The sequence below is a fragment of the Homalodisca vitripennis genome, chromosome 1 (assembly GCF_021130785.1).
Source record: "Homalodisca vitripennis isolate AUS2020 chromosome 1, UT_GWSS_2.1, whole genome shotgun sequence".
Taxonomy (NCBI): domain Eukaryota; kingdom Metazoa; phylum Arthropoda; class Insecta; order Hemiptera; family Cicadellidae; genus Homalodisca; species Homalodisca vitripennis.
This window is the reverse complement of record NC_060207.1, coordinates 83,934,468-83,958,360: the sequence shown is the minus strand read 5'-3', so window position 1 is coordinate 83,958,360 and position 23,893 is coordinate 83,934,468. Positions and strand designations below refer to the sequence as shown.

The window sequence follows — 23,893 nt, the reverse complement described above, 5'->3', positions numbered from 1 at the left end:
AGTTTTATATAATAGTATCTCGTTCTTCATACGGAGTTTTGATATATGTTCGAGTAGCCAATTCATTTTATTTGTTTTTCAATTTAGCTGCTGTCTGTTTGTCCAAATGTGGGATTTCCATGTAAGCTTTCTGTTTAAGCACATGCCCAGAAAATTTACTTCAGTTACTTGGGGTAAATGTAATTGGAGGACAAGAATTATGATTTAATGTAAACGTTATGTGAACTGATTTATTTTCGTTAATTTTGATTCTCCATGTCTTAAACCATGTATAATTGCATCTAAGTTCTGTTGTAAGTAATGCGATGCTCGAACATAATCTTATAGACTGACAAAATTGAAGTATCAACTGCAAAAGTTGTAATTTGAGTTCATTTTCTGGGAGGTCAGTGGTATATGTAGTAAGTATAAAAATGGACCAAGTACACTCCTTGAGGAACTCCAGATTCTAGTGATTATAGATAATTAAGAACATCTTGGTAAATTTCAAACAGATCAGTGTCAATTGTCTAAACAAATCTGAAATCAAAGTGGCACGATCATTAGGTAATCGTTCATTCCTAGTACTGTGGTTGTCAAACCTAAGGCACATTAAAAGTATCTAAAATCTTTTGACAAAAAAAGTTGCCAAAAATATAGGTCATCCTGTTGGGCCTTTAGAGAACATTGAAAGCATGTTTTCGTGGGATGGTTTGAAAATAGAAGTGTAAAAGAAATACTGAAAAGAGCTTTCAGTTTGATTTTGTTAATAGCTTTGTAGTTAGGCTTGTTTGTGTTTGGCCCTAACTTTATTCTAACTTTGTAAAGTTTTCTATTTTTATATAGGATTATGAGACATAACATTTTTTCATCAAATAATTTACCAAAAATTTGAGCTTGAGATGGTTTAGTACCTAGACTATTAGCATATGCAGTTAGTCCACAGAGGCCTCTTATTATACTGTGCTGAGGTGTACAAATATTTCTTGGGGACTCATTTATCTCCCATTTCATGGGATTGTTCTTGCTACATCCAAAAAAGTATTGGTTGTTACCTGGAACCTGAGAAGTAACAACAGGTTGGTTTGAATTAGCAGACTGGTTGGAAGTAGGTACATCAGGGTGATTCAATGTGTACGAGTAGCAGGCTGGTTTTTCAAAGTTTGGCGATGTTTTGCAAATGTTGGTTAGCTTATCAAAGTTCAAGAGCATTTGTCTTGTCCAAACTAGAGGGCTGGTTTGATGTAAGAGTGCTGGATAGGTCCTTGTACATTTGCAATTGAGTGTTCCTGAGCACAGCACAAAGGCAACAAAGTATTGAGAAGAGTATCCTCGGTCTCAGATTCAGATTCGTCAGTTTGTATCTTTTTTTTATATATAGTTTGGATTTGCATCCGAGTCATCCACACTTTATAAATCACTTTTATGATCTAACTTATCACAATTTAATAACAAGTTTCTCACATTTTCATCAAAGTCGTCACCATTCACACTGAATTGTCTTCCTATGTGCGTCTCCCATTGTGCAATTAGAAAGGTACACCAACTCAAGTGTAAAACACTGGTATCAAAATAAGTATTTACAAATATATACACAACCCAAACTGTTCAGTCATAAACAGTGCAAACAAAACTATACAACCCAAACTGTGCGGTCCTAGAGATCACCACAATAAGAACAGTAACATTACCCTTCAGTGACTAATAGCAGACTGGATCAGTATTGAAGCATGGAGGGGTAATGAAGTAAGGGAGAGGTACTGAGCCGCCCAAGGTCAACCACCTGCCAGTGTTGCGAATCGAGTCCACTGAAAATACCCTGCGGTCTCAAAGACCAATGGTTTGGGTAGAGGGTTAAGCCAAAAATTAAGTTTTCCATACCAGTGAGTGTAGCCCAAAAGGATTTTCTAAATAGGAATAGGCTTTTATGTTAACCAGTGACCCTAAGAATGTCCATGTAAAATTTCAATGCAATGGATATGAATTTTTGTACAGCATGTAAAAGGCATGGATTGAAAGAAATTACATATTTTGACACAAGTAATATGTAATCTCCTTAGGTAATATTTAATTTGAGAGCATTTTATTTTTAATGCCATTTCTTTAAGTAAAAATTAATTTTAAGTAAAATTAACTTATTTGAAGTCCTTTTTTATTGTAAATACTTCAGTTTTTGAAGTAATTTTTTATATAAATATTGCAAAAAAACTTTCAAAAAAGATATTTATTAAATCTTCAGCTGCACCTACTTTTCCTAGAGCGTGATTAAAAACTGTCCTAAATTAATGGTTTAAATGCTTATAAGTCCTCAAAAATTAATACAAAATCTGTTTCTATTTTACCTGTCTTCAAGGATATGTCCGAGACTTTAAAATTATTGAAAAATCTCAAACTAGAAGCTGTTTGTAACTTAGTAGTCTAGGTTTTGAAATAAAAAGTAAACCAGTGAAGATATAAAAATGTTATTATATAGATCTGAAAACTATAACTTAATTCGTTTTATAAATAATACCAAGCACTTGTCATATCTTTGTAATACCATTTGTGTAAAAATCTGCTGCCTGTAAATGTCACCAACATGTCACAAAAGTTTGAAGTTCTTCGTTGCTCTTGTACCACTGAGATGCAAGCCACTGCTTCATGTTCAGAAACAAGTGAAAGTCACTAAGAGCCAAATCTGGACTGTTCTTCTCCTTAAAAGTCTTACCGAAAAAGAAAATCTATGGCAAAATTCAGAAAAAGTTCTGAAAGTTCAAAAATTGTGTGAAGCAATGATTCTTACAAACCTTTTCATTCACTTCATTTTGAACTGGACAAAGCCTACCAAACCGTTCTCAATTCATGATGAATCTCAGCTGATGAGTGATTTTTACCTAAAACATCACAATTTTGTCGAATTTGATCACAAAACTATGCACTTTACACTTGACAGTATTTTCTATTCCAGCACACATGTTACGAGGTTATAACTGGACAACACGTGAACGTACGATGCTCCGCCTTGCACAGTTAAAAACGTACTGAACCGCTGTATATACCAATGTCAACACAATGTTGTTAACCCCATTATTTTTCGTGTTATGCATAAACAGCAGTTACTTTCTGAATAACTACTTAATTACTTATCACTTAATTAATAACATACTTGTGTAATTATATTTTATTTAAAAACTATTCATATTGAAGACGATTGATTCATATTTGGTTTTGGTATTAGGTTTTACACGCATACATTTTATACAAATACTTAACCTTACAGCTACTATATAGCTTTTAAGAAACTAAAGCTTACCATACAGCTGAACAGCCAGTTCTGATATTTTTTGTATCCTTTCATCTTGTTTGGACTCTCCAGGTTTAAGGAATAGTTCTATCTCTTGCAAGAGATCATTGGCTTCTTGAGGGGTCCTGATGGAAGATGACCTCTTAGCGATGGTCATCAACAGCCGACTGCCCTCTCTGAACCAGTCTTCAGCCTGATAGACAATACAGTACATACATATTGGATCAAATAACTTTAAAACTTTAAAGAATTGTATTCCATCTCAACAATTATAGTGTATTAGCAAAACATTTAAATAGGACTACACTCATTCTTCCCATAACAGACCTTGCTCAGTTAGGCAGTAATTGACTGGAGACCAGACCACAGAGAATTGGAATTTCAGGTCTTGTCTCTATATGAGCAATTTTGCTTCAATTGATTAATATTTCTAGTGCCATAGTTGAGTTTGCCTCTTTTTCAAGAGAAGAAAATGTATACAATACAGGTCTAAAAAACCTACTTCGGTCATACAACATCTACTTCCAGCACTTGTTTTTTGGTGCCAGTTGTATTTGTCTTGTTGCCCCAATTAGGAAACTGTATAAAACATAGGTCTGAATAAATGCTTATTTGCTCATAAATGTTGGATCAAGGATGAGTTTGCCTTATTGCCCTGATCAAAAATATATACATATGTAGGTCTGAGAAGCCTACTACTTTCAAAAAGCATTTCGAATTGGGAAGACTTTACTGTGTATTAATGTATAAAAATTATAAAAGTTGAGAAGAGTCTATTAAAAATTTTGAATTAGATATGTTCAAATTATCCAAGTTAGACTGTATTTACAGACCTACAATATAAATAATAGTCTATAGATGATTTTATGTGTAGTGCTTTCTTCTGTACCAAGAGTACACTATTGCATCTTTATAGGCTAAATGGCTGTAAAATAATGGATATATGTATATATTACTAAAAAATATATTACTAAAAGATACTCCTTAGTTCTCTTGCTTTAAGTCTCTTCGATTGGGAATTTGACTCCATATAGATTTGTATATACCTGAATATACGGTAGGTCAAAATTAACCTTTAGTCCAATCATAAAACACAACCTGTGTAACAACTTAATTACTGACAGTCCTCTGCAAGTTTTAGGGTTCCAACAGTAAAATTGGTGTCTTATTTTCATTTATCTTCAATCTGTTTCTGCAAACCTCTCTTTATCTTCTGCTAACAAATCCTTAATTTTTTGCACTAATCTCTAAACATTCCCCTACTCGAAAGTGTAGTGTCCTCTTTAAAAAGCACTGCTTTACCTACAATTAAAAGTTAAAAATAGCAATAGCTCCAATACTGAGCATTAGGAGATACTATATACAATTGACCACAAACATACTCTTTCTTCTCTATTTTCGAGGTAGCTAGACATTGCTTAATACCATATCTTCATAGCCACTGTATTCGAGCTTACTAAGTAGGGTTCTGAGTGACAATACACAATCAAACTTAGTTCTTCATAAGCTTAGTACACAGTCATACTTAGTACAATCAAACAACTACAATGATGAGCAAGGAAACATGGTACATAGGTAAACGAGTGATCATGAAGGATCTTCATTGATACATCTGGAAATGATTCAATATTTTACCCACTTCTTCCACCAGAGCAAAGTACTGCAGGCTGAGGTCTATCAACTGCCTGGTGTCCGAGACCTGCTGGTGGAACTGTTGCCAACGAGTCCGGAGTGAGTGCAGCTCCCGCTCGATGTGAGGTGAGGACGAGTGGTTGCTCTTCAGCATCGCTTCCCCGGACGCCACAAATGTCTCTATTCTTTGCTCTAGTAGCTACACAGCAGTGATCCAACTCAGAAATATTTTACAACAATCTCAATGCTAGATGCATTATATTTAACTAAAATCTAGGACAAGCCAGCATAGTTCATACACAACTATGAAGATCTTTGTTTACCTTGTAATTAACTTTTACACATCAACACTATCATAATTTAAAAAACAAATAACAACAAGATTACCAATCAAATGTGTTATTTTGAAGATTGTGTATATTTTATGTTTGTCTATTGTATGTGTTAAGTGATAACATTTTAAAAATTCATCTTTAATTATGCCCACACAGTAATTCATTTTTCATTGCGCTGTTTACAACTAGTTAAAGGTGACATATTGTAATGAAACAAATTTTTGTGGCGCTGCATGTTTCAAACTGGATAAACATACACTTATAATAAAGAAGTCATCTTTTGCTGTGATATGGAACCAAGTTTACAAAATACCATTACTTTAATAAAGTCTTTAGTACAAATTGTTTTATAAGAAATATATTAATATCAAACTCTTAGGTAAATGTATCCCCACACCTAACCTGTGTACTCACTTATTTAAACATTATAACAACATAATAAAAGTTAAGTACCTCAATAGTTTTCTCAAAGTAATGGAAAGCGAGTGACGTAGCCTTGGCTGCTGCTAGATTCTCGCCAAACTGCCCCTTGACTTTACTCAGCTGTTGGCTCAACTCATCCAGGTTACTGTGGATGTGCAGTAGATCCGAGTCGAACTGTCCCAGTTGCTGTTGAGACTCCAGACTCATCCTATGTTGTGTCCAGGCTCGTTCCCAGGCAGTCCTCTGTCCTTCCAGCATTCTGCGGACAGTGTCTGTGTCCTTCTCTGCTGCTGCATCTGGTTCCTACAGTACAGGCAACATGATTTTGGTATTGTTACGTTTGTATATTTCTGAAGCTTAAGAGCACTAGGTAGAATATGATAAACTGTTCTAGGGACACAGTCTTCTTATCCTGATACTTTTGCTACACGATTATACTTTTATAGTGTTATGAACCACTTAATGTGTAATAAACCATACGATTAAAACAAACACAATATGTAGTTAAATTTAGTTTAATTATTACTTCAACTATTTTTCAATAATAGTCAAGGCTACTAATATAATTAATAAAATAACAACCTGAAAAATGTATGTCTGTGTTATAACTTGCACAACTTTCACTAAATAAAAGCTTAGGTTTACTCGTAAAATTCAAAAAGCTCAACAAAATTTGTTAACATAGGTCGATTTATGAGGTCTAGATGAAGAATAATTTAAGTTGAAAGTTACAGCAATACCTCATTCAAGATCCAAGAAAATATATCCTCTTACATTAAACTTAATCAATTTTCCTTTACAGATATTAACATTTTGGTATAATGTAATATAAACGAGACAGTTTTGCATTACTTATAAAACAATAACTTTGTATAATGGGAAAATATGGAACTTTTTAGCCAAATTAAGTCTCAAGTTGCGATAGACCTATTTCCCAGTCACATGTTAGCACATAGTAAAGTCACCAGCCATAATATTAAAAAAAACTATTAATGGCATTTAAACAACCTCAACATCTAAAGCAGTTTCCAAAGAAATTCTTGAAAATATTCAAAGATTGACTGTCTGCAACTAAAGAAAGTGCAGAACCCAGTATCAAAATTATAGGTTCTAAATAACCTTCCTTGGACTTTTCAAAAAACACATAGCATTTCTGTCAAGTTAACATTTATTTTTAGAAAACTTATGTTAAACATGGAGTCAGATATTTGGATTGTGTAGCAAATGATGGATTGAACAGATGAAAAACTGTACACTGTGTATGAAGTATTATCTGATTTAGTATAGGACACTTACACAGGTAAATAATAGATCATTAATAAATAAGAGAAACAAACCGTATCTGTTTTCAGATCTCTGTTATTGAATACCCTAGCAAAAACTTCTTGCACGCCGATATTGGTTATTAATGAAAACCTTTTCTCCAATATCCCATAGATCAGTTTTTAATAATCTAGTTCCTTACTGTTCTACCCATACAAATGATTTTTTTTTTCAAAAGAATATCATGAAAATTGTTATCAAAACCTAAATCATCAAAAAACATTCACACTTTTCAAAAAAGATTCCAAATATCTAAAATTAATAATCACTGCCATCATTAATTAGAGAGGAATTAGATGAAACCAAATTGTGTTTAACAAAGAATATGACTTCTCTGAAGATTATGAAGAATCTAAATTTCTGCACATACTTAAAAACTAAAACTAAAACTAAAAAATTTTCAAGCACTTTGCAAAGTTTCAAAAAAGTCTTCCAGTAAGGAAATGTAAACAGTAGAGGATTGGTCTTGCATGCAAGTAAAGAAAACAGTTTAAAACAATTAACTAACCTGCTGGCGAATTTTGGCAATGATCTGTTGACTCTCAGTGTGGGCAAACTTGAACAGCTCCTGAATTGCTTGGCGGGAGGCATCATGTTCACGCAGGGCCTTCTCCACCTCTGCCAAGGTCAAGGGTGAGAGGCTAACCCCATATTGCCCCTCCAAACCTTGCACCGTGTGTTCCAACTATATCAGACAGGTCAAATTGTAGTGTCCTTATGATCACTTGCTACTAATTATACTATGGTCTACTTCTAATTATCCATAGAGATTTGATCTTTATTCAGTTATCTGGAACCTGTTTTTCTTAGTAAGGACCATTCGGTTTTGAGTTAAAACTGAATACTTACTTGTTTACTCTAGAAAAGTAAATGTAAGACTTTTATTTCACATAGTTGCAAAGAGGAAAAACCAATTTAAACATAGTTATCAGTTTTTTTAGTTTTAATCTATCCAAATGAGCTGGAAGTGGAAGATTGCGGCGAGTGCCGCTATAGATTTGAATTTGGCGCGCGTAATCCTTCCGTAGCCGTGAACGCGATAGCCAGCTGCTCCGACCTCTAGCTCTTAGCTTAAACAATAGGAGCCTCCTACTATCCGGAATTCTTCTGGACAGGTTCTGGTAGGACGGTTCCTGCCAGATTAGCAAGCTGAGACCGGAGGTTGTGGGGTAGTCGTTGTGCAGCGATCGGGTAGAGTGGACGGTAGAAGTGAGTGTACATGGCCTGGGACTTGGTATAATTGTTAGGGAACCTTTCGGAAACCATATCCAAATTATTAGTTATCTTTAGTCATCAAAGCTGGTTAGGTTTTGGATAGGAGGAATCTAGTGGCGGATCCACGGTTATTATTCCTCTGGAAGGTGCCCTCTTCCGGTCGCGACAACACGAGGTTGCAAGATGTCCTTGTGTAACTCAGAGCAAAGCAGCTTCTCTTTAATTGCACGCATTCTAAATACTGATATGTTTTTTACAAATATCTTGAAGTTATTTTTGATCATAGGATGATATGGAAATATCATATAGATTACTTAGTTAAAAAATTAATTATTTTTGCCTTCAGACAGCTGAGTGATGTTCTTAATGCAAGTGAGATAGAGCAGGTATATTATGCTTACATTCAGTCAATGCTCTTATTTTGAAATATCGCTTGGGAGGGAGCTAGTGAAACAACTCTAAACACCCTGTTTATATGCCAGAAACAGTTGCTGAAACTTGCTTTTCACAAAAATCTGCGTTACCCTACTGACACTATATTTCGAGAATTATCAATCCTTACAGTTAGTCAATTATTCATAAAATAATCTCTAATTATCATAAAATCTCTCTTAGTTCACATCTTTTCACACTTTCACTCTATTTTTTCAGAAATTTTCCATTCATATAACACCTGATATGCCCGTGGCACAGGAATAGCCACTTTACAACTATATAGATCTTTCTCTACAACTAATTCTTATTATATATCAACTATAATATTCCAAAAAGGTTCTAGATTCTTTCAGACTTATAACTTCTTTAATGCACAATGCTTGTCAGTTTTTTAAACTGTAACAGTGAGTAGTTATTGTAATTAAGCGTATCAGAGGTGGAGATCATTATCACTGCCTGGTACAGGGCCCTTGACCGTCACGTTGTCACTGTTACTAACCAAACGCACACACGCACACACACACAATCTCTCATCTCTCCATAATTGGATTATTTAGTTTAACCACACTTTACCAATTTTATTTAATTTATTTTGCCACAGCTTGAAAAAAACATTCACCCTCACAGTAAAATTCAAGAAACAATAGACATAATTATATCCCTTTATCTTTTTTTACATTATTCTTACTCTATATCTAACATATCCAACGTATTATTTACATTTTATGTTTGCGGTTAGATGTAACTGGGCCTACGCACTGGCAGATTGCCCATGTAGGCTTTTCAGTATTGTTATATTTATTATGCTATTCGTTCAATTTATCTTACATTTTCTTCTACATATAAGCTGCTGTATATATAACTATAGCTATTTCATCAAGGAAAGATTGTATATATGTATATATAAACTGCTGGAATAAACGTTATCATTATTATTCATCATTCAGATTTCAGTGTTTTAAAGTTCCCATCCAGTACTGTCCAGATTACAAGCACACAATGAACAACAGATTTGCAGAGCAGATACTTACCTCGGCAAGGTTCTTGAAGAAGCTGATGAAGACCTCAAGCAGCACTTGGTAGTCAGTAACCACTTGCTGAAGCCGCTCCTGCAGAGCCCTGAGCTGTGTCAGCACACCCTTGTCTCCCTCCAGAGATTCGGCTGTCACATCAGTACATCATTAGTCCATCACATGTTCTATGACTTACTGGAGAATTATCTCATACACACTAATATGAGAACATTGCCTACTTTCAACTTCACTTGACCACGTAATACAACATTGATAGCCTTTTCATAACTATTTTTCATAACTTAAAACTAGTTTCTATGAACATAATTAATTATATTTTATGTCTATTATATGGCCAATCTACAAATTATACCATGATTTGTACAATTATTTAATTAATAACACTAACAGGTTGCATATGGTTGGGGTTTTTATGTTACAAGTAATCGTAACCAATATAAATGCGAAAGTGAGTTTGTTTATTTCTTACACTTTTATGTGTAAATTATTTCATCGATCATCATGAAATTTCACATAAACATTCTTGCGGTCTTTGATTAGTATAAATGCCTATTCTTATTTCAAAAATCCCTCCAAACTACACCCACTGGTCTTTAAAGTTGCCTTACGGCATATATAAGTTATTAACAATATGACAACTGATCACATAGGGACTACTAAAACATATACTTTGTACCAGATACTCGTCTGTCTCGAGAGTAGCTACAAGTTACCACAAACCAAAATTCCCGGTACAGGTTACTGCTAAAGGTACTTTACTTTACTATTACACATTTACTGCCGTTCCTGGTACAAATTAATCGGACTCGTTTAGCAGTAACAGTGGCTGGAACATGTAACTGAACTATTTTAGAAGTACTCTGTCACGTATGATTCTAAATCAAAATGAGTACATTTTGTGCTCAGTTACTGAAGGTATCAGGTACAGGTAGAAGCCGCAAGAAATAGTAAAAACTAACCTCAATTTTGTTAAGTTAAAAACTCGGCATAACTGGCTCCACCAGCCACACAATACACAGTGGTCAGAGAACTAATGTAAATCAAACCAAACAACTTACTCGAGGAAGGCCCAAAGAAGTCATAGGCAGGCTGCCTAATGTAGAGGAATCAACCACAACCAAGTATAACTATTGACAACCGTTTTACCTGGACTGACCATATGACAATCTGTGACAAATTATATACAGCAGTTTATGTTACATGACAATTAACACTTTGATATAAGCAGGTTAAGATATTAGAGACACAGTGAGAGCAAAGACAGCCTACTATGCCCTCTATGAATCCCACCTCTGATATTGAATTGTAGCCTGGGAAAGCACTACAAGACCTCGTAGTGACCCTTAAAGCAAATCCTTATCCATTAAAAAAAGCAATTAGAATTTCCATGAACCTCCAATTAAGACAACCCTGTGGATAAGCCAAGTTTAAAATCCTCACTGTGGTGAATCTCTATATTCTAGAAATATATCCTTCCTCAATCGGAAGTAGCAAGAACTGGTGCACAATATCAGCCACTATACCAGACGCATCGACTTCCTGCACAAAAACTGAAAAGAAGCCAATATATGCTAGAACCAAGTTATGAAACACCCTTCCAAAGGATTTATGACTGACAAGCAACAATTTGGAAGGAAACTTAAGTGCTGGCTGCTGGAAAATCATTATTACCAACTTAGCAAAATGGACTGATAAAATCTAATCATTAAATTGTAATATGATATACTTAATATATCATGTTATGATATACTTATCCATGTTCTTGTCTCTATGATAATATACAAAATAATGTAAATTAATAAATAAAAGTGAGTCCAATAAATAAACATATATCCAAAGAAATCATGAGAATGCTTAGATGTTAGTAAGTCAACAAAAAGAAGTGTTGGCCAGGTGTTAGCTCAATTTTCAGGGTTTTATACCATTATAAAAATTAATTAGATATTAAATAACACTACTTTAATTATAAAATTATGCTGCTACTAACCTTGTGAGAGTATTTCATCGGCAGTGGACAGCCTGAGCTGGACTTCGGCCTGTGCTCTCCGGATCTCTGACAGAACTCTCTCCCTCTTGTCCTCTACATCTCTGACCATAGACTTAGCGGTTGTCAGGGTCTCGTCAAGTACAGGGTACAACTGAGAGTCCAACTTGCTCACCCAGTCCACCGTCTACAATAAAAAATCACCCTCAATGCAGAAAAAAAGGAAACAAGTGGTACTTTAAAATAAATAATAAAAATCACATAATGGCATAGCTGCTCTCTTTCACACACTTTTTCTGCACTATTGTAAAACATATGTTTATAACAGAAAAAAAATCATACTCATTGTTTAACCTTATTCTATGAGGCAATGTATTATTCCCCTATATTGCTTTAGATCAGAATTCCTAATAGTTGCTAAAATTCAAAGTCCAAAAATCATACACCACCAGTATGCAAAGAAAACAACCATTACCAGAACTCCAATAATATTTTGTTATAGAAATTTGTCAACCCCAAATACGTTCAAACCATTGTAATTGTACTGTACTGGATAATACTTCTTCACATAGCTCTTCTCACTTTTTATATTTTGGTATTTTTAAAATAATTAATTCACTAATTTAATATTAAATTAATATCATGCATAGTATTGGGTTTTAATAAACACAGATTCAATCAAAACCCTAATAGTATTGTATTGTGATAGTTTTGTTCTAATATTTCCTGACTGAAACCAAATTGTTTTTCTAAAAATATTAAAATTGTATACTCTAGCATTACAACCACAACTAGGTTATATGAATAATGATAAACCATAACATTACTTTTTATAACTTATAACAACTTATTATAACTTTATGAAATACATTAATTTTTTAATAGGCCCTAATATGTGTTTTTATAGAAATGTAAATCATTTTCAATTTATCCCCATATTTAAGAGAAGTAGAGAACAAATGTGTAAAAGTAAAAAACTGAAAATTTGACTTGTAGGTGAGGTTAATAAATGATAAATGCACAAATGAGTTTTTTGATTATTTTAAACTGTAATTATGTTTAGATATTTTAGTTGTTCAAAATACAAAAACGTTCTTAAGAAATACATGAAATGATTTTGATTAATAATTGATGGTCACTTTCATAACTTAAACTAAATTGTCATTGAGCACTTGTTTTGTCTATGCAGTAGTAACAAAACAATCACATTATGTTATTCTTATACAAAAATTAAATAGATATTCTTATTATTAATAATGTGTTTAACATAAAATGTGTTAACTCTTATTTACAAAGATTGCAAAACAATATTCAAAACCAACCTCCAAAATTAGCAAATAATGTGTTTTTAACTGCAATAAAAAATTATAGATCTAACTCTAAAACAATGATATAGTAACTTGAAAACTGTTATTAACACAGAGTAAATTGATATTATAATGTAGATAATGTCATAAATAAATGCTGTTCTTATTTAATTTATAGATATATACGGTATAGTATCTAAACCATTCTATTTTATAATTTAAAAATTTGTTAGTTCAGTGTTACATATATGCTTTCGGGTTTTCTATATGCAGAAATAAGAATTTTGGATTTCAAAGGATAATTAGTCACCATGAAAACTAGCAAATACAATAACCGGTATGAAGACTCACTGTATGGACAGTACTGTTACAACCCTAATAATGTATTGTCTACACTCAAACAGGATCTCCATCCAATATTTATCCATACTGTAAATTACTAGGTATCAATTAATTTACTGTAGGTCAATAACAACTCTAAAAATAATTTTCATCTATGACTCAGAAATAAATACTTCAACTGAAAGTAGTCAGCAGTATAAACAAACGCGAGGCTCTTCTCCAAAGTCAATAGTCGGAGAGGCAAAGGATCATCTAGATAGAAGAGGAACTAAAGTTAGAACAAAAGTTCACATATTTGCCACTCATTAAACATTCCATAAACTATATACATTTAAAATATAATTTTTTTAAATATATTTTAACTCACTGAGCAAAGCAAACACCAAAAAAGAGTACACTTGTACTTTGTGAAACCCCCATACGCACTATAAATGTCAATAACGACTGTCATAAAATAGGGCATTTACAAAGTCGTTGGCTAAGATTAATAATTTTATCTAAGAAAAATAGAAGTAATGTATATTTCAGCTTAAGAACTATTCATACACATATTAATCTGTATATCTCTCTGGAAATTTAAAAATGGGAAATGGATTGTTTGTTTGAATACTGGATTGTATTTTTATAATGATAAATCAAAAGTTTCTTAATTTACATACGTTCCATAGAATTTAACATTAGTTGATAAAAATTGTACATGTATGCATTTTCTTTTTAAATAACAACAAAGCTCAGTGAAAAAGTTTTAAATGTCCCATAAAGTGATCTAATTAATGCACTAGTTGATATTTAGAATCAAATGTCAACTTTCCTTACATATGAAATGATACTCAACTTTTGTTATCAATCATTGTATAAACATTTATATTAGTTAGGTTTACAAATTGAATAATGGTAAATGTATTTCAGAAAATAAAGAAAGAAATGAATAATTATCAGACAAAATATAAAAGAAAAGTTCAAAATGAGCACTTTATAGCTATTTAAAGAATAAGTAACTTAAAACTGTTGTTACGAGTATATAAACTTCTGAGACAAATAATAACAGCTGATATTAAACTGAGAGAAGAGATGTCTAATGGTGTAATTTATTTTATAGAGCAAGAGCAAATGGTAGTACAGTCCCGTCCCCTCCCTTACCAGATTTACTGGGCCAGAAATAGCGTACATTGTTTAATGAGTTCTTTCAAACAGTTGACTCTGGAATTGGTCTCTCTCTCTCAGCAGTACGGGTGCGGCGTGTGGGCACGGCAGTGACTGGCGAGAGCCCAACGACTAATTATCTCGGTTCTGCAGCCCTGCCGATAAATCTCACACACTAGATTAAATTTTACTTCCCCCCAATTTTACAACCACTTTGTGGATTTTTTTTGCAAAGTAGAAACTTTGATAAAAAATAAGTGCTTTGATCAAAATGCTGATAAATAATACCTGAGGAATAGACTAGAACATTCACTAATTTGACTGTTAATTATACAAAAATATATAGATTTTGGAATTATTTTTAGTGTTTTATTTTATTATCAGATTCAACATCTTCAAACCCAAACTTCTTCTTGACCTTGACATTAAGAAACCTATCAACTGTACGTTGACTGCTTTATTGCCTCACTAACTACACAGATTGGAAAATCCAAAACCAGAAACGTGACACATGGACCAATGTTGTATTGGAAATGAAAATCGTCAGAATTGACAAGCTGTTTTACTACTTTTGGTTTGCTATATTTTAATGTAGCGATTAGAATAGTGCAATTAAAATTAAATACAATTTCTATCATACTAGTAAAAAAGTGACATGCAGTTCCAAAATAGCCACTTATACCATTCTTCTATTTTCTATGTAATATAATTTTTGTTATATGGCAGATTTTGTTACACACCTGGACACTTCCGCAATACATATTATCAGTACATGTAAGAGAATGTATAGTTTAAATTTTATTAGCAGCCATAACCACAAATGTTGATGCAATTAAATAAAAATCATTTAAGCAACCCTTTGGATTACTACAATTTTTAATATATTTTAAAGTAACTATTAAGAAGGCTAACTTTATCATAATAAGACAAAAACTCAGCAGCACTTTTAGACAGTTTAAAAAAACAATTTAAACTAATGACAGATCATACAATAATAATCCAATTCCTCCTACAGTTTCCTTTACTATAATATATTTTATATAACCAGTCTGACGGCTTCGAAAACTCTGACTCTGAATCTTCAGATGACAAGTAATGAATTGTAGAAATATTTGTATACACAAAATACATTTACAAAATCATATCAATGACATATTAACATGTATGATCAATATTACTCAAGAAATTCAAACGAGTAAATACTAGACCACTATTTTCTTTCTTTTACACCTGTTTATACTATTTTCCGCAAATTAATTAATTTATAAATAATGTATTGAAACATAGAAATCTCATTTTGTAAAATTGCAACTGTCTGTGATTTTGGAATATTTATCCAATTTTGTCCATATTTCACCATTTTTCCTTTAATGATTTAGCTTCAGACAGTCAACAGAATTGTTAGTCTCACATTTAAATACACAATTTAAATAAAGAATTCTGTAACATTCATCAACACTCTTAAACACATAGTTTTTCAACATTAAAATAGTAACTAATTAAAAATTTATTTGATGTTTAAAGAATACTCAAGACATATTTTCCTGCTTTGATATGTTTAAATTACTTTTAATTTATAGCTCTACAATAAAAATTAAATTAGTAGTTAATTAAATTACTATTCAAATGTTTATTAATAATATAATGTAGAGAATTATTAAGATTTTTGAACTTATCTTAATTTACAAATTTAATATAATAATAATGTGGGAAAAGAATTGGATCCTCTTTTTGGAATACATATTATGTTCAGATAAACGTTTAGTAAAAGCAAAATACGTAATTTATCATTGTAAATATTTTATTTATTAGTCTTTATTAATTAATATAAATTATTTTGCACTATTGAAGGTGTTATTGATATTATAAAATAGCGATATAGAACCAAACTAACTGCAAAATATTATTGAGGCGGTCAATGGTACCAGGTCTAACTAATAACTTGAATGAACATTAAAATTCTCATTACCAATATTGTTTTTAATAACAATCATAACTGTAAATCAAACAGCTCATAATTTGATGGACAGTTAAAACAATGACTTAAAAATAGCTTTTAAAAGGATATTTTTTGTTTTTGAGTTGTATATACTGTTTAGAATATTACAATAAGAATTATTTCCGTGAGGTATTAGTTATGTAATAATTTATGATCAGTTTTCATAAATAATTATCTGACTGTATAGTGCGGTTATATCCATGAAATATCACTACTGAGGACTTACCCGGTTGGAGTCTGCCATGTTCAGCGTCCAGCGCTGGGCTGTCAGTCGTGAAGTGTCCAGCCGCTGTTCCCACTGCTGCCACAACGCCTGCAGGTTGGCCACCCTGTCAGCAAAGTGTTGCCGCAGGGTGTCCACGCACAGTCGGGCCCGTTCCGCCGCGAGGTACGGCTCTGTCGTCTGGAACAAATAGAACTGGCAGTGTGCCACGAGGCTGGGGCTTCCCTCCTTCCACAGACATAAATAAACACCTTGCTGATAACCATTGCTCCTTACTCCCTGTCTTCACATCTTTACACCAATTAACATATTCATGACAGAGTGCACCATAAGTGGTGCACTACCATTTTCAAAAACAATAAGTCACTTTTTTCTAAATTATAGAATTGTAAGAAATTTTTCTTGTAAACCCTCAAACTATATAAAAAGATACTGGAACTCACCTTGAGACATACTTGTTTAGTGATAAATAACTTTATGTCCTCATATACCATCAGATTTTAAAATTTAACAGACACATATTTTATAACAGTCTAAGATGGTACAATGGTACCACTTATAGCTCAAAATGCTGTAGTAATTTTCTGTTTCCTGTTTTAGAGCAAAAATACTAACAGACAACAAAGTAGTATATTTTTAAAATCTTTAATTTGTTGAAAAAAAGCTAGAAATGCTTTCAAAGTCTGCTAAAATGCTATTGTATTTCAACAAATAATATTTCTTACTTTATTAAACTAAGAATTGTTTAAAAAATTTTATTAAATCTTGTGAATAAACTACTTTGAAACTCTTATTTAATTAGCTAAAAGTGAATTTTATATAAGGTCCACAAAAATGTTTAAATTATGAATGTTTAAATAAGTGTAATTCTAAATTCTATTCATTATATTTTTACAAAGAAGCATCACAGAGCACAAGTACAATATTAAAATTGTTTAATAATTTCGGAATTCCCATAATCTGCTGGACTAAAATAAAATAAAGCCATGGATAGAAGAATAAATTTGATTTTGTAAAACATTTAAAGCACACAGTTTACAGATCTTTTATTGAATATAATTTTATTTGAAAACATTGGGAACTCTGAAAATAAAATGTGAATTATACTGATCATTGATGTGTAGATTGAACATGGTGGCCTGTATAGTCATACTACATATAAAGACCATCTGACCTTTAGAAACTGGTTGCCATGGAGCAAATGACTAAAAATGGTTACAGAATAGTAGCAAATTTTAAAAACTTACAGTTTAACACGTATTAAATAAAATTTCACAACTAAAAATTTCCAAAATTTTTGTTTCAAAATTAGAAAAGATTGATTTTTAATTCAAACCATGGTAGAAACCAAAGATAGTTTATACCATAAGGTGATTTTAATAAAAAAAGAGATAAGTATAATTTAAAAACACATTCACAAATATTTTCCTTTTTTAAATATTGTTTGGCTTTAAATTTTCAAATATAACAATTTATTATTCATACATAAATCTATGAGTTCAGTACAAAATCAAGGATCCTTTTTCTCAAAAAGAATATTTAGGAATTTTAGTTAATTTTTTAATTTTACAGCCAATCAGATGGTATAAGAAGTGTAAAAAGCTGCATATTCATAAAAAGGGCTAAAAACATATTAAATAACAGTTTTGTACTACACATACACTAAAACTAGAGAGGTCTAAAGAACGGCTCCAGCAAACTCAAACTTTCTAAAATATCTGGAATCATGGAGGTCTTATTCTTCTTCTTTTTATACCTTGACGTCATCTGTTGAAATTTCTTTGTTTTGCAAGTCAGCTATTTTGGCAGATTGTTTGTTTACTTGGCTAGCAAACATAAATTGCTGTGTATCTATTTGGTAATTTATGGTGTAATATCTTAATTTAGTGATGTGGTTTTATTTATGACTATTACTATAGTGTCTATAAATAGATTTTTACAAATATAATTATCTTTATACTGAAATTGTACTCACAATTATATTTTTACAACTGTACTTTTCATTTATACTAGGCTATTGACAAGAGTTGTTAGTATATAAGTTTAGTAAAATGTCAAATGTAAGTAAAATTTGGGGATTTATAGAAAAAACATTATACACAACATGATATGTTTATATTTATTTTTACAATTAAAATTATTTGAAAAATACTAAAATTTAATTATTCAATTTTATACACCTTATTACATTTTTATTTTTAACTTCTGTATTATGCTACACAATTGAAAACCAATCATATTTTTAGAACCTATAAAAACTTTGCAGGTTAATAGCTATGTCATACCTTTCATTTTCTCAAAATCAGGAACATTTCAAAGCATAGCTTTCCCTCTTTTTGTACTTTTTTATATAAATCAACAAACAAACAATAAAAGTGACTATAGTTTTGTTATAAATAATTGATTTTGACATAGTAAAATTCTCCATCTCTTTTTGAAAACAATAATATAAAATATGATGTATATTTATATAAATTTATATTTTTGTAATTTTAAAATAGAGTCTTACAATAAAGTTGAAAAAGGCCTGCTAATAAGGAGTGAAATGGCTGCTACAAGGAGGGTTAAGTCTGGGTTTTATGCCAATTGTATTAATTAATGAACTAATCCTTGTTTATATTTTTGATCTGTGTTTAAAACTTTATTTTATGTAATATGGTATTAGATAAAAAAATTAACTTGTAATCATCTGTATTGTTACTCAACTATTAAGTTAGTTTAATATTTTTAACTGAAAACTTCTTTCTGTTATTACCACAATTCTTTATAATGCTTTTAATTTATTGAATTGAATTTAAAATGTTTATTTAAGATTCTGAACTACTCAATTATTTTGTGTTGCTGTGACAGTATAGAATTTTAAAATAATCTAATGATAAGGTAATAATTTTCAATATTTTTTAAAAATCTGCCCTTAAAGTTGTAAAGATAAACTTTGTCAAACTTTAATTAGTTCATCATTCAGTTCATATCAATGTTTAACTTAAATTTACACTACAAAAATTTAATTTATTGGAGGAGTTTCCCATTCACGTATGAAGGTCAGAAATATGGCAAGAAGTTTGGCCAGGGTTTTCACCAATCTTGTGCTGACTATTTCTGGCAGCAAATTGATTTAGTTTTGTGTTGTAAACAATTCCCGTAACAGTTACAGTTGCCCGTTAATGTTTCAATGGCATTGGCAGTTCAGGGGAGAACTGTGAACCACTGATATTCTGCCAGCTGCCAGTACACCGGCCGTGCCAGTGTGATGGGCGTCACACTCACACATTTGGCACACGTCTTGTACATCTCCCGTCTGACATTACCCGCCTCTGCGGCTGCCTCATCCGCCCAACTTTCAACATTAATGTTCTCCTTGCACTGCTCCAGAAACTTTCTAAAAATAAATTGGACCTCCATTAAATTAAATGGGCCACACATGTTATAATCTCAAGGAGTAAAGCTTGTTTAGTGATGATTTCAAATTAGTACCCTGAAGATATTCATTCTTGAAGCTATCTGCCACTAATTCTTATTTCAGCAATCCAAAAAAAAATATATCTACACATGCTCATATACTATTAAATTAAATAATAAATTCATTTATTTTTTACCATCAAATTATAATTTAAATACAAAAATATACAAACAAATGTATTTGCAGTCTGGTTAAATTAATCCTCTAAATTTGCATATTAATTTACAAATTTAGTAAAGCATTCATAAATAAATTGTGTTTTATATTAATTATATAAAACTAAAAAACACTGGTATTTATTGTGTTTTATTTATTGTGTTATTAATTTATGACATAATTTGCTAATTAAAAAAAGTCAGTGAAAACACATTGGTTAGTAGAGTGAAACGCCGCCTACCGCATCAGAATACGACGATCCAGTCAGAAATGGCAGTGCATAATGTACTTCACAATGTGTACCTAAAACAAGCCGCCATTTCTGATTGGATAAACCTTTTGAGATGCGGTTTGCGGCATTCAACTCTACTAAGTGAGCTCTTTCAAATGAGGTATCACTCGACCCATGCTTCAATTTAAGATTTCCATGTTTTCCTCTGTGGGCCGTCCCCCCATGGTTGGCATGTCATGGTAATAGCAAGGCAAAATAGTTTACATTAGCCATATGACACTGTGCAAAGTTTATAGATGTTATCTCCTATGGTTTTTAAAATATTAAGCCGTACCCATACTTTTCAAACACCCTGTATATATATATATATAGGACTGTGTCTAAATTTTAAGAGTTTTGTAGGCTTCTTTACAGCTTTCCATCAGGGCAGGACCGCCAATTGCTCTTAAGGTTTTTTTCTGGAGGGCAAGTATTCTTTTGAGATTTTGCTCTGAAGTTCCTCCCCATATAATTAGACAATATCTGATATGGGATTCTATCAGAGTAAGATAAACTATCTTTGCTACAATCTGCCCTCCTATCTATTTCATTCTACGAACCACATAGACTTCAGAGCTAAGTTTCTTACTTAGCATATCTACACGAGTCATTCAAGAGAGGTCAGTGTCAATTGTTAAGCATAACTTTCCTGTTTCAAGATTCAAGATTCAAAAAGTCTTTATTCGTGAAATGCACATCATGTACAAGAATAATGCCAAGTAATATTACTTTCATAATAGGAACACTGTCAAATAAAAACACGAATTTGCCGTCAAAATACCATTAAATTAACTATATAAAGACAACAACAAAGTATATATGCCAGGATTGATATGTCAGGATTTTTTGGTATCTCTTTATGTTTATGACTAAAATCGATTTATATTGTCTTCAATGAGTTTATGGCTACATCATTACGGAGACAGAAACGGAGTGCTTACTCTACTATATGTGTAATGTCGGAAATATAATTTTGACCAGTTTTATTCTTAAAAATCAAGGTGGTGTCATCTGCATACATTATTTTCTTTGCATTTGTCACTTATAAAACTCGAAAAATCATTTGTAAAAAGCAAAAAACATGAACGGACACAGGACTAACCCTGAGGTACACCTCTTTTAACTGGTAATGGCTTGGATTTAATAGTGTTGTTTGAACCACTTTATTGTCTGTGTTTCTACAATTTGACTGCGACTCTGAAGAGAGTTGGATACCCAATCTCTAGTTCTATCTTGGCATCCCAGTGTTGCCAGTTTGTCCAAAATCAAATTATGTCCTAAACAGTCTAAGGTCTTGCTTTTTAATCAAGCAAAACAGCTGAAACATGATTGTTTTCTATTAATTCATCTGTAATAAATTCAACCAAGCTTGTGATGACACTAATCTTTAAGAAATCCATGCTGTTCTTATTTAAAGATTGTGAATTTCAAGGTGTTGCAGTATTTTTAATGCAATTTTTTGTATTATTTTGGAAAATGTAGATACAAGTAATAAATGGCAATAGTTTTTAGGATCTGTCATTGAACTTTTGTGTTTGGGAAAGATTTGAGATATTATAAGTGCAGAAGGAAAATAGCCTAGACTGAATGATTAATATGATACTTGTCAGAGGGACTGGTAATTTTTTAGCAGAATGTTTTACTGTTTTAGCTTGGAATTTGTCCAATCCAAAAGATAACTTTGGTTTGAGTGAGTTGTGTTTAGGACCTCAGTAAGTGTAAAATTGAGTGGAATACAGAGCCAACAGAGCCAAGGTAGGATATTGTTTAAATGAGATGAGATTATTTTTTACAGCTGTTTTAGGTTTTCCTGTAGAGTTGTCTCTGCTATTTCTTAAACATAATTGTTGAAAAGACTAGCAATGAGCTCTGGATCATTTTCCTTCTTACCATTTACTTCCCAAGCATAGACAAGTACCCTGTGTTTGTTTATTGTTCCTTTCCGAATTTATAACATTCCATAGAGCCCTTGATTGTTTGTCAGAATTAGTTATATGTTCTACAGTGATTTTGCATTTGAGATTTCTGAGTTTAGCATCATATTTTTTCTTTATCTCTACAATTTCCTCCTTGTCCTTGGTACCACCTTCATTTCATATTTATGAAAAGCTTCAAGACATTTATTTTTTATTCACAGTTGTTAAAATTCTTAATAGCCTTTAACATTACAAGCATTCTGTTTTGTTTAGGAACATTATCCCAACAACTGCCTCTGCTGTCAACATGGTAGTTAGGCACTCATTACTGAACCATGACTAATGGGTCCTGTTACTATGGGATACTGGAATAGTGTTTGGGGTATTGAAATAAAACTATTCAAATTATTTGAGTTCCAGGTGCACTTCCAACTATCAAACCAAAGTATTAACTAGGAATCATTTGATTAATTTCATTGAATACCCTTCAATATTAATTTTATTTAGTTCCTGAAAGCTATGTATAACAATTACTCTTGTTAATTCATAACACTCATTGTATATGTCATACAAATAAAATGTACTAAGTTTTTCTTTTTACCTTAATTAGTAAGGATTCCAACTTCCATAAAAGTTAATTATTTTAGTGACTTTTTTCTTCTATATAAAAGATGTGAAGAATTTATCTTACAACTGCTATTCGTTTCTGTCAGTAATGGAATTTTTTTATCATATTTCTAACCAGAGTAGTGAAGGAGTGAGTTTCTTCTCCTGACTCCATATTCTGAAGTTGTTTTATCCATATTAGACAGTTCACCAACACTCTTGTAGCTTGAATATTCTTAGTTAATTTCAGTTTGTTAGTTGCACTTTCTTAATGGATAAATTAATGAATAAACCTTGAGCAGCATCTTTCATTATAAAGATCAAAAGATAATTATAATTCTTAGCCAAATTGGGTTTTTTTTAATGTTAGTAAGATGGGTGGCCTTTTCAATATAGTTGGCGTAAGTCTAAGAACACAATATTTTCACAGTAACAATAAGACTGAACATAATAAACAATCACAATTTATAGGGAAACAATTACAGAAAACGGTTGTAATAATAAATGTTTTACTAAAAGCAATGTCTATACAGCACTGCATGTGTTGTTACATGATACTTGTGGCCTAAGGTTGTAGCCCACCGCTCACCGGGTAATATACTCCCCCCCTTGGCACACTTTCATCTTTTCAAAAATTTAAAGGCAGCAATATCTCCAGATATAATGGGCAGACTGTATTACAATGTATTATCCTGTATTTTCAAAATAACTCATCTAGTCTCTTGGTTTATTCTACAATATTATTTTATTCATAACTAATTTTATTCCACATGTAGAGTTGAGATATTTTTTGACAAGAATAGTTTTTCTTAAAAACATTAAGTCTG

General features: G+C 31.9%; 1 protein-coding gene across 1 annotated transcript in view; it reads right to left on the bottom strand.

Moving 5' to 3' along the window:
- Positions 1-23,893, bottom strand: part of LOC124368266 (titin-like) — a 246,264-nt gene that overhangs the window by 70,495 nt on the left and 151,876 nt on the right. The window contains exons 26-32 of the mRNA XM_046825567.1: positions 16,661-16,837; positions 11,647-11,830; positions 9,657-9,787; positions 7,484-7,660; positions 5,683-5,955; positions 4,902-5,093; positions 3,272-3,455 (exon numbers count right to left, since the gene is read on the bottom strand). Of these exons, the coding sequence (XP_046681523.1) occupies positions 3,272-3,455; positions 4,902-5,093; positions 5,683-5,955; positions 7,484-7,660; positions 9,657-9,787; positions 11,647-11,830; positions 16,661-16,837 (1,318 nt within the window). The remainder of the gene's footprint in view (positions 1-3,271; positions 3,456-4,901; positions 5,094-5,682; positions 5,956-7,483; positions 7,661-9,656; positions 9,788-11,646; positions 11,831-16,660; positions 16,838-23,893) is intronic.